Source organism: Temnothorax nylanderi, unplaced genomic scaffold (assembly GCF_030848795.1).
Source record: "Temnothorax nylanderi isolate EJ_2023f unplaced genomic scaffold, tnyl_v1.0 TNYL_tig0223_pilon, whole genome shotgun sequence".
Classification (NCBI taxonomy): domain Eukaryota; kingdom Metazoa; phylum Arthropoda; class Insecta; order Hymenoptera; family Formicidae; genus Temnothorax; species Temnothorax nylanderi.
In genome coordinates this window covers 8,330-20,282 of record NW_027249285.1, presented here as the reverse complement: position 1 = coordinate 20,282, position 11,953 = coordinate 8,330, and the positions used below count along the sequence as shown (strand labels likewise).

Below are 11,953 nucleotides of genomic sequence, written 5' to 3'. Positions count from 1 at the left end.
TGGGAATTTTTTTCTCGAAAACTACTCAATGGATTAAAATGAAATTTTGAGACTTTATTATACATGTATTAAGGTATACAAAAATAATTTTTATTTAAATTTAAGATACAAAATGGCGTCGTGGCACTAGGTAACTTGAACACATGTTTTGTCCGAAGAGGAAATCTGCGTACACTGTAGAAGTCTCTGTACACCACCTACAGCAAAAAAAAATTTGTTTCCTTAATCTACATTAGTTTTTCATTCGAAGTACGTAGGATTATAATTTTATTTAAAAAATTTTGTTTTTTCAAAAAAATTGTTTTCAACAAAATTAAAACTGATGTCAATTCGCGAATTTTTAAATCGCTCGTTTCCTCCTGCACTGAACATTCAACAATGAGCTGAAGATGGTATCGAGGTATTATATTGTATAAAAGCACGTTTGTTATAATAAGTTATAATCACGTTTTCGTTTCGGTTCTGGTCCAGCGTGGCAACAAAAAAATTTAACTTTTAACTTTTTAATTGCTAATTATTATTAACTTAACTTTTAATTCAATTAATTTCATTATGGATTAACTTGTATCTTAACTAAGTTAAATTTTCAAGGCTGTTAACTTTAACTTAACTTAGTTAAAAAAAAAAGTTAACTTACCCAACCTTGATAATATATAATTTTTTACTATGATATTCAGTTTGTGTAGTTCGGACATGAACCATAGCATGGACACGAACCATGTACCGTTACCGAGCGTAACGAACAACGAACGTAGTTGAGTTGCACTTTCTCATAGAGCGCGTCGAAAAATGCGTCATGCGTCCTTAGAAACCGTTATGTTGACGCTACGCACGTGTTTCGCACGAACGCGTAATAATAATTGTAATAAATATACTACGTGTGTAAATTTTGGATTTTTTGCTGATCAATTAATCATACGTTTCGTCAATGTTCATTTGTTCATTGCTGTTGTGATAAATATCTCGCAATCTCCAAAGTGTAGGTATCCCAAAAGTGATGTTATTATATTATAATAATACAAACACACACACACACACACACACACACACACACACACACACACACACACACACACACACACACCACACACACACACACACACCACACACACACACACACACACACACACACACACACACACACATCTATATAAAGGAAAGGGGAAGAACTTTGTGTATATTATTTTTCTTATTGTTTCACGAATAAAAGATGTATGGATGAAATTGTACATGTTTCACTCTGAAAGAAATTGAATAGACTTGAGTGAATCATGAAGGCACAAGAATTGAAGTCGAAGGCATTTAAACGCGCTGAAAACAATCTATTGAATAAACTGGGTACTGCGTTTTTGAAGAATTATCCACATCATGTAATGCCAGGTTACAACTTGAATAGATCACCATGTATTGAGAAATGGGATGAGGAAAGTGCAATAGGACTCTGTCAAGAGTTTCCATATAATAGTGATTTACCAAAGCCGTTATTGCCACCAGCAAAGTTATCAAGAACAGGTATGCGACAACACTGATATGATATCGAAATCTTTGTTGGAATATAACTTTTTTTTTCTAAGTTATTTTTTGAATATATTTTAGAAGTATTATACTTTCAAAGATTTTTTAAATTTCTTGTAGTCTTTAAAGACATTTTAGAAGATTTATGATGATTTTATTGTATTAAATCCTGATTTTATTAATATATATATATATGTATATATATATATATATATATATATATATATATATATATATATATAGGTATATAATTAGAACATTTTTTTTCTTTAAATATTTTGCAGTGCTTAGTGAAGAAGATCCAGCCTTGCAACTCCTTACTCTGAAAAGCCATCTAAAAGATGATATAAATAGAATAATAAAGTATTATGAAAAGCATAAGAAAGGTTGTACATATATTTAAAAAATTTAATAATTTTTATATCCGATAACTTGACAACTAACTTGACAAAATGTATTCTTGATAGAATTTGACGTAGTACACAAGAAAAGCATAAAATGGAAAAGAGGTAGTAAGGGATATAGCGCAAATGTACCTAGATATATTGCAGATATAGCAGAACTGCTTGATATGGATCCGGATCCTTATTTTGAAGGGGTATGTTTAACAAGCTATAAACTGAACTATCAACAAGATAATATAACAAAACTATCTTTTGGTACTATTGTTGCAAAATATGAAAGTAATAAATAACTGAATATAAGATATATAAGAATTGTAAGACAACAGAATATTGTTAATAAAATATTTTTTTAGACTTATAATTGGTACTATACTGGTGGATCATTAAATTACGTTCAGTTAAATGACTGGGATGTTCTGTTATTTCCATTTGTGGGAGACTTAGGTACTGTCCTAATATAGAACATATTTTCATGGATGTATATAATAATAATTTGTACAATTGTACATTTAATCTGTCTTTCTTATATTGAAATATTTTCAGTTGCTGCACATATTACACCCATGGAAGATTTCGTATGGAAGCCATTGCTGCAAAATTCAGCTAAATGTAAATTACCTGGAGCGTTGTATGAAATTAGACAAACCAAAATTAGTGATACATGTACGTATATTGCTAATCTTAAAATTTAAAAAAGATAAACTCGTATATATCTAGAAGTTTTTTATACTAGTAAATGTCTTCGTTTTTAGGTAGAATTTTAGGAAGACATAAGGGTCAATGTGCTCTTTATACGCTGTCCAATTCTGAGAACCACTTGGTGCTAGATGAAATTCACAGGCAAGCATCAAAGGTACCATATGTCAGTGTTGACTTGAGTTTAACTAATATTAATTATCATTGTACACTGAATGCAGAAAGAATATTGTCCTTATGGGACATAAATAGTGCGTAAGTATTTTTCATATCTTAACTTTTTTTATATCAATCTTTTGTTTTCTCAATGTCAGTATCTTTTTCTTCAGGAACTACATTAGCAGTGGTTCTGTACAGCAAGATAATATGACTCACAAGCATGATGCTTGGGGATGCATAAGGTTTCAGGAAACTGATCCAAATGTTTTAATTTACGTAGACAGGTGTTGCTTGCATTATCTTGATACTAGGGTAAGAGAGAGAGAGAGAGAGAGAGAGAGAGAGAGAGAGAGAGAGAGAGAGAGAGAGAGAGAGAGAGAGAGAGAGAGAGAGAGAGAGAGAGAGAGAGAGAGAGAGAGAGAGAGAGAGAGAGAGAGGAGAGAGAGAGAGAGAGAGAGAGAGAGAGAGAGAGAGAGAGAGAGAGAGAGAGAGAGAGAGAGAGAGGAGAGAGAGAGAGAGAGAGAGAGAGAGAGAGAGAGAGAGAGAGAGAGAGAGAGAGAGAGAGAGAGAGAGAGAGAGAGAGAGAGAGAGAGAGAGAGAGAGAGAGAGAGAGAGTTTTAAACCTATTTATTTTCTCATACGATAACAAATTTCACAAATTATTTTCTGAATTATTTGCCTAATAATAAGAATATATTTGTCACTTTTTATGCAGTTGAGTATTACTGTATCTTTTTACAGACTGCTCTTGATCGAGCATGTATCACGTTGTGTCCAAAATTTAATTTGGAAAACTGTGAAAGTTTGTCGATAGAAGCACCAAGTAAACACCATTGTTGTCGATTTTTGGGCACTTATCATTCCTTTTTACTGTGCGATAATCGTTCTCCCAAGCAATGTGTGCGACAAAAATGGACGCATCAGTTCAAAGATACTCCGCTATTGGCGGCTGTAACTAACAGGTTAATAATGCTAAATAAGAATTCTAATTGTAATAACTAATTACCATTACAATTACATCATATCATATATTTATTACAGCGACGACAAGGAAATAATTGTTCTATCAACTCAGAAAGCCGGTGAAAACACAATAATTTTGAACACATGGATGAATGAGGAAAAGTCTCATTCTTTTAATTTGCCTTTTACACCACCACACATTGCAGAAACATTAAATAAATCTCAAATGCAAGGAATGTGCTTGAATCCGTATTTACAAAGCAGATTTGAATTGTGTAACGCTGGTAGCACATTAATTACAAATATAAAGAATGCAGAAGTATTCTATTTTATCCAAAATTCTATTGGTACAACTATATTATATTCTATCATATATATAAAGTATACTATATTAACATCTCAGGATGTTATGTTTAAACATGTAAATATATATCTTTTTACTATTTTTAGGTGACATATTTTATCAGGGTATAACACATGAAAACACATTGGACAAATATTCTCCTATAAATAGCAAAGCTTGTTATGCGTTAAATATGTGGGAAAAAGCCTTATCAGCTCAAGCTGAACCGATAGTACCTTTAACTCTTACCGATAAGTGCAATATGCAATATATATTTGAAAGTAAGAGAATATCTCAATTTTTATTTAGATATACTTTGAACTATTAAGTAATGCAAATCATGAAAATGATTTTACACAGATTTTACGAACAAAATGCTCAGTCCTCGTTTAAAATCCACTGAAGAAAATGCAGACAGTTTTGATCCAACCTGGAAGCAATCATTAGCTAAATTGGGATCGTACATAGATCTATTAGCACCAGAACTTCTTGCAGCTTGGGAAATACGCGAGGAAGTACCTGTACCGGTAGGAATGGGATCACATCAGAAAGTTTTGAACTGGTTGGAATCTTCGACTTTGAAACATCCTGTTATGCAATCACAGGATGAACCCGAGTATATACCTACCCCTATCAATACTCAAGAATTAATTAGTGTGTCGCAAGAACAGGATCTCATGTACATTGATGACAGCAACATGCTGCAAGAAATGTTGTTACCAAAAGTTAAATCGGGAACTCGCAAGAAAAAGCGCACTTAAATAATTTACATAATTAACAGATTAATAGAAATATATTTATATAATAGATTAATAGAAATATGATCATTTGAAATTTATATTTTTGTACGTAATATATATCGAAGTTATGTAATGCGTGCGTGCGACAGTATTAATTTGTGTTATAAATAAACAAAATTATCTTTGGAACATCGTTTATTTAATCGTAATAAAAATTAAACGATAATCATGTATAATATCTGTTGCGATGAGAAATGACTGAATATGTTGCGTATTTAAATGATGTACACGTCAAAAATTTCAACGTAATTGATTTATTTTGACTAGCGGTTCCGTAGGAAAGATGGTTTCCATCTCGAAATAAGTACTTTGCTGTTATCTTGTTGCTTATTTTGTTCCTCCTCCATTTGCATCTGCCAATAATCATTATTATAATCAAATATTCGATTATATATTCTTGCCACATTTTACGATAACTTACCAAAAATTTTCGTCGATTTTCTTTGAACATTTCCAACGGATTATCAAATTGTCTATAATAATTCAATACGTCTCGCACATCTTGCACATTCGATGTTAATATCGCTGTGAAAAAAAGTTAAGATCTTTATCAGCCAATAGAAATTATTAAAAATGTTGATATTTATATAATTAAGGAATTACATATAAAATTTATATTAGCAAAAATGACGGTATATGAAATTTTCAAGGCGTATAATTTTAAGATTGATCTTACTTTTCAGGAATGCCGCTAAGTCATACAATGTAGTATCATCATCATTACCCGTCCATCGAGGAAGTTTAAATGCATTTTCTGGATGTAACTTCACGCTCTCTTCATTCCAATCGATAACAATAACCTGTAATCACAACGTATATAGTAGTGACTATAAAAATGTTTAAGTCTAATAAGAAGAAATGATTTTTTAATGCAGTAATAATTACTTTACTAAGATCACGATTGAGAGCTCCCAGATCTTTAACATGATGTCCATCCACAAAACGTGTTGCATCTCTAACTAATCTGTACATTATATATCCATTTGGATCGAGTGCATCCAAAATAGGGAACACTGTCTGTAATTGAAATAGACAGATATTATTTTCCTCATATAAATTTTCTTTTTATCAAATACATTCGGAAGTAGTATTTAAAAAAATAAAAAACCAGTTATACCATTCCTTGTTCAGCTGTATAAATTACAATTTCAAATTGTGGTGGGGCAACTGCTTCTAAAAACTGGTCGACACCAGGCCGCTTTTTAAATCTCCATCCAGTTTGATACTACAGATAAAACGTACTCATGTATAATGTCAACCCTTAAATTAACATGTTTAGATTTGAAAAATCTTTGTCGCCAACTATGATATATTTTTAACAGTAGTTCTATTCAATGTAGTGTATGTTGCACACATAAAATGTATTAAAAAAGCTAACTGAATGTTTTTAATAATAATTCTATATTTTAAGCTCTATATTTCTATAATTTCTTTCTCGATTCTATATTCCATACTCCAAATAATTCTAAGTTACACGTATGTCACATTGGTCTCATGAGAAATCGATGTGTCATACATAGCAAACATTAATACATAGCAAACGTTAAATTATATTGAAATTGCAGATCAGATACTTACTGTCCAATCTGGATGCACAAGGAGATCTGTCATCTCCAGAACTAGAGTGTATGGAGGCTGGATATATGGATGTTTTAATGGATCAGGTAACAACTTTTCCCTACTGGGTTCCTGTACTAGCTGTAAACACAATAAAATCATACTGTAAGATGTATTCTCTAACATATGAGTATAATTTCACATGTTAGTTAGAAAATACACTGTGCATATAGAATTCAATATAAAAGACTACAAACTTATTTTACAAGCTTTCCATATATTGCTTTATTATATTTCATTTGATATAATACAGCAATATATATGTATACTACAAGTATAGATAGAATTAATTATAAAAGCATCGTACTCTTGTGTAATAATTAAGCTCTCTCTTGACCCTCTTGTAGATCTGTTCAAAGAACGGTAAATTGGAAAATTCGTCCTCGATGACATTCCCATTTTCGTCATAGTTAGGTCTTCCTAATTCGTATACTAAATAAGTGAAGCCAATACCCATGAACACGCCAAATGCTGCAAACCCATAGTTCATCATTCTCTTCGATCTTTCACGATTCGCCTTTTCTTCCTCATCTTCCTTTTGCTGTTCACTCTGTTTCTTGTGAGTTGCCGCCTCCTGTCCCAATGACTCGGCTTCATTTATTGACGACTGTATGTTGGTCAGGTTACTAGTGATTTTTGGGCGATCCGTTGCTGAGGACAAATAAGAAATTTCGCACATAAAATAAACGCATAAGTCTGACATTTTTATACATATATACGAGAGATACGTTTCTTCACGTCAAAGCAAGAATATCTTTCTAATTGCATGTGCAATTAAAATTATGCTCGACGTATTTCGTAAGAATAATAAATTAAAATTAACAGTTCTCTTTGTCAACATGAATTTCTGTTAAACATTGATATTATTTATTTCCGTCGACGGCACGTGAGCTGTGATTAAAATGATTGTAATAGCAACGGGATCCCATGCTTTCACGTGGAGGTTATGATCGTGCTCACTTTCGGTACTGTAGCGATATTTTTGCGCCGACTGGACGAGCGAAATTCGGCCGACGGGTCGTCGGAGGGTGCAATACGTCGTTCCCGCGTTCCCATAGTATATTTTACACAAAACTCGCAGGCTCCGCGTCGCAAAGGCCATACTTTGAAGATACCATGAGCTTTCCGGGGCAAAATCTCACTCCCGTATCTTCCGGTGAGCCTTCAGTTCACGCGGCCGATAAATTCGAGCGACCATCTTCCCGATCGAAGATAAACGTCGGAAGCATTTGTTGAAAGTGTCATAGCATGTTACGGTAATCAAGTCGTACGAGCTAGGGAAAACGAAGGTGAGCTTCAAAAAATTTCGAAATTCATGATTTTATTCTGTCGTATTTCCCGCATAATGGTTAGATCGTACATACGGTTTTCCAATTGTGTACGTTTCTAATCGATTATTTTATTGATATATCAATGACTCTAGATCTCTATTAATTGCCAATATTTAGATCAAATAAAATCTAATGAAAATATAGAAAAAAAGTGCTGTAATAGAAGCTCGTCGCTCCCGTATTTGATTCGAATCGATCGAGTTTTCGCGGGACATTTTATCGAAGATCACGCGATGGCGTGACGCGTCATTACGAACGTTAGACGCCATCTTCTTTTTTTCAAACGATTTCAGTTCGCGTCGGCGGCGTCGGTTATCTCCCGCGATGGACTGGTCCGTCGCGATATCACGATTTTGTGTGGAAGAAACTTCTCGGAAAGGCGATGGTCGGAGACGGCTTGAGGTATATAAGCCTCGATTCAATGACGTACCACGGAATTCTGTCGATTTCGCCGAATTCGTCGCGAGTAAATGCGCGATACACCATTCGTGGTAACGGCGAAGTAATGCATGTACTTTCCCTTGATCGAAATTCCATGTCGCGCTTTCTTTGCGTAGATTAATCAATCATTCCGTCGTTCCAGACTCACGCATTTATTTCGTGTTACAGAAGGAAGTCTACTAGCGAGACTTGGAGTTGAGCAGAGAACGAGAAAGAGAGGGGGAGAAAGAGAGGGGGAAGAGACGACGAAACTATTTCTCCTTTCTGAGTATTCGACATCGGACTGCCTTCCAGTAGTACAGCCTTCCGTTACGTCCGACCGTCGTGGTAAGTAGTTATTAAATGTCTATCAAACGAACCTGTATTGAAAAATCCGTTATTGCGACACATGGTAATATTTTCATTGAATCTTGAAATCAATAAAGCGAAATCAATAGCGCGTATAATAAAGTTGATTGAAAGTATGGAAAATAACAATATTAATTTATTTGCAAAATATTTAGTATATAAGATATAAAATATGATACAATAATAATATAATAATAGTAATATGAAACTGATATTTTTTTATATATGTGAAAACATGGAATCATATAAAAATAATAAAACTTTTATACTTTTTTATATTTAAATATACAAATATATATTTTTAACATATATTATACAAAAAAAAATATTTTTTTTTCTATTTATATTACGTTACATAATATGTAATAATATGTATTTATACGTATATATAATGAAATTACGAAGAAAGAATCATATAAAATAATAAAGTATTTATATTTAAGTGAACTTATTCCAATAATTAAATGGTTTATTTATGTTATGATATATACAAGTTGATCTAAGGAAAAAGAACTCTAATGTCCATTTCTACTATAATGCGGATTAACTTTAATCTCGGTTTAATTTACTTTTTATCTTTTTCTAATTCTTAAAATTGGAAAAGGATAAGAAGTAAGTTAAACCGAGATTAAAGTTAATCGGCATTGGTAGAAATGGACGTAAATGTATCTTTTATTACATTATGACACATTTTTTATAAGTTTGAAAAAACGATTTAATTACTATTTAAGAAACTTAATTTAAGAAACTTTAATATTATAGAAGAAACTTTAGAAAAAAATTTAAAATTATATTAATACATAGCAATGTAATATGGAATACAGGCAATGAAAACATGGATGCAAACACGTTTTTCGCGTAGCGTGATATATAGCCGAGACGATTTTGTTAGAGAGAAAATGGACGTACTTGATTCCCCTATAACTAATGAACATTTTTCATTGTTTTTCGTAATTTTTGTCCCTCGGTCGAGCTTTGTTTTCTTGGCTCCTCGGATTTGTCATTCCCACTTTTAGCGTTCTCCGGATTTTCTTTTCGCACGGTATCTTTTTACCGTCGTGGCCACAGATACCAAATGGTCAAATGCGTGACATTACTCACACTAATTAAGCAAGAAAATGCTACTGGCCATTAGAGTCGTGTCCGAGGAGGAAAAATATTCATGAAGATATTTGTTGTCCGGCGAAGAAGATTAAATTCTTTTATACGTACAACGTTTTAAAATTATAACAATAAATTATATATATTTGAAAGTGTTCTCACAATATAATAAAATACTTAATTCTGAACGGTATTGTGAGAACACTTTCAAATATATATAATTTATTGTTATAATTTTAAAACGTTGTACGTATAAATACTAATAAATATTTTAAAGAAATGTTTAATATCATGAAGTCAAAAAACTGCGGAAATCACATTAATTGAATTGAAATTTTTCGCCTCAAGGAAAATACACTGATTGCATGTAAAAGTGGTTCTTGTGAATCAAGAAAGTTAGTTGAATAAATTGAAGTGAATGAAAGTAAGTTAGCGAGTGAGATTTTACTTTGAAATTTGATTAACTTTCTATTTCTGTTAAATCGCCCTTACTATTCTTTATTAAATTTCGCAAACTTTCTCAGGAACGAGGCACAAAATTAAAATCAATATGATTTTGCAAAGCTGCATTCTGAATTACACACTTTTTTTTAATGCTTCTTCACGTAGGCTCCACAGCGATTATTATTCGGAATTGACGCGACGGGCGAACGGCGGCGAACCTATTGTGATTCCATTGGGTCATCCCGTTAGTCATGATTAAGCAAATTTCATACTCGAGCCATTAATATTACAGTAGGTGACCGTGCGAGGTCCACAAAATTCCCCTGGCTAGTATAGAATGCATGCACTGACCCCGACAACCGCCACATCGTCGGCGAACTTGCCGAACTTGATTAAATTGCGTTCGACGAGACTTCGGCTATTTATGGGTCGAGGGCAAATAATCAAGCGGACTGAAAATCCTTTACGACACATCAGATTTCGAGGGCGTTGCGTTAGAAAAATAAAGAGATATATATAGAGAGAAAAGAATCGTGTACGAATGCATATATAATATATATTATATGTAATATTACACTTCTTGTACATAATAAGCCTCTAAATCACGTAATATACCTACGAAGGTAAAATACCGTGGGGGGATCTTAGCACTTTATCGCACCGGATCCTTATTCCACCAGGGTGACGTTTGACCCTTTTTTTTCGAGAATGGCGCACATGGGGGCGGAAGCTCGTGTCAGCTGCCGTTAGAACGGTAATGAGAGGTGCCATAACGTTAACGGGCGAACGCATACATTCCAGCAATTACGTCGCTCCAACTAATTTCTGTCCCTTGGTAAACTTGAGGAATTCCAGGCGGCGAATATGCGCCCGCGGGGGTTTGCGAGGGGAGAAAAGGGCACGAGGAGCCCGGGTCGGGGGTTACGGTTGACCATTTCGCGTTTTCCCCGCTCGCACAAGCGGTCCCAGACATCCGCGCACTTGTCGAACACACAGACGAGATGTACACGAACGACGCCAGATACATTCACAGGGACTGTAGACTTCTATATAAGGTGACTCGGAAAACGCTTCGCACATTAACAAGACTGTATTTTTCGATCAGACTGAACTCTATTTAGAAGAAGTTTAATGGAAGTCCTTAATTACGTTCGGCATTGTCTCAAATCAGGAATATATTTAAGAGTCAGATTCGACGTGTGAAATTGAACTCTATTATTACATAATTAATAAAATTTTCAATTCGTTCCAAATTTAGATTAAGCAAAATTAATTTAAGACTTAGTTAATTATAAATATAAGACGTTGAAATTAATTTATTTATCTTACTCATTACACGCTTATTCTTGTTTATGCCACAAGCGACTTCGATATCTACATTGTCCGTCACAGGCATTACGTCAAGGTCTGAATACATTAATTTATTTTTTCTCAACGCACCCCGTATATTAACGTATACAGCCGCCTTCCCCAAGACACGGACACACGTGGAAATTGCAGACACGTGCGGCTACGGTGCGCGCCCTTTAGCGTCACGGGGGTGAGAGAGGACGGAGATGGGTGGGCGGCGGGAGGGTTGTTTGTCGAGAGAATTTTCAGTGCGCACCCGCTGGCCGGTATTACGGCCCGGATTAATTCCCAACAAAAATATGCGAGATATTTTAGCCGGCCGGACGAGAACATTCGCACGCGAGCGCACGCAAGCCGCAAAAAGGGAACAAGCGCGGATGCGTTTGTCCGGCGATGCGCGTCGCGTATTTTGCTTTCGGATCGCGCGAGCCAAATATCTGC

General features: G+C 34.2%; 2 protein-coding genes across 2 annotated transcripts; one reads left to right on the top strand and one right to left on the bottom strand.

Moving 5' to 3' along the window:
• Positions 1-798: 798 nt before the first annotated feature.
• Positions 799-5,234, top strand: LOC139779383 (uncharacterized). The gene is made up of 12 exons (XM_071717726.1): positions 799-979; positions 1,211-1,512; positions 1,800-1,901; positions 1,983-2,113; positions 2,273-2,363; positions 2,463-2,582; positions 2,672-2,870; positions 2,945-3,086; positions 3,516-3,736; positions 3,816-4,084; positions 4,188-4,361; positions 4,441-5,234. The coding sequence occupies exons 2-12, from the start codon at positions 1,272-1,274 to the stop codon at positions 4,839-4,841; spliced, it is 2,091 nt and encodes a 696-aa protein (XP_071573827.1). The 5' UTR covers positions 799-979; positions 1,211-1,271; the 3' UTR covers positions 4,842-5,234.
• On the bottom strand, positions 4,998-7,663 carry LOC139779384 (mitochondrial import inner membrane translocase subunit TIM50-C). Its single transcript, XM_071717727.1, has 8 exons — positions 7,458-7,663; positions 6,805-7,148; positions 6,459-6,578; positions 5,998-6,105; positions 5,766-5,897; positions 5,557-5,680; positions 5,302-5,405; positions 4,998-5,233 (listed from the first exon to the last, which is right to left on the bottom strand). The coding sequence occupies exons 1-8, from the start codon at positions 7,597-7,599 to the stop codon at positions 5,144-5,146; spliced, it is 1,164 nt and encodes a 387-aa protein (XP_071573828.1). The 5' UTR covers positions 7,600-7,663; the 3' UTR covers positions 4,998-5,143.
• Positions 7,664-11,953: the final 4,290 nt, after the last annotated feature.

What these genes read in the sequence shown, in the direction of transcription:
- LOC139779383 (XM_071717726.1), top strand. Translation starts at nt 1,272, where the DNA reads ATGAAGGCACAAGAATTGAAGTCGAAGGCATTTAAACGCGCTGAAAAC. An exon ending in TTATGAAAAGCATAAGAAAG is followed by an intron (nt 1,902 to 1,982) that starts GTTGTACATATA and finishes TATTCTTGATAG; the next exon opens with AATTTGACGTAGTACACAAG. An exon ending in TTGGCGGCTGTAACTAACAG is followed by an intron (nt 3,737 to 3,815) that starts GTTAATAATGCT and finishes TATTTATTACAG; the next exon opens with CGACGACAAGGAAATAATTG.
- LOC139779384 (XM_071717727.1), bottom strand. Translation starts at nt 7,599, where the DNA reads ATGGCCTTTGCGACGCGGAGCCTGCGAGTTTTGTGTAAAATATACTAT. An exon ending in AGCTTAATTATTACACAAGA is followed by an intron (nt 6,579 to 6,804) that starts GTACGATGCTTT and finishes TTGTGTTTACAG; the next exon opens with CTAGTACAGGAACCCAGTAG. An exon ending in ATACAGCTGAACAAGGAATG is followed by an intron (nt 5,898 to 5,997) that starts GTATAACTGGTT and finishes TTTCAATTACAG; the next exon opens with ACAGTGTTCCCTATTTTGGA.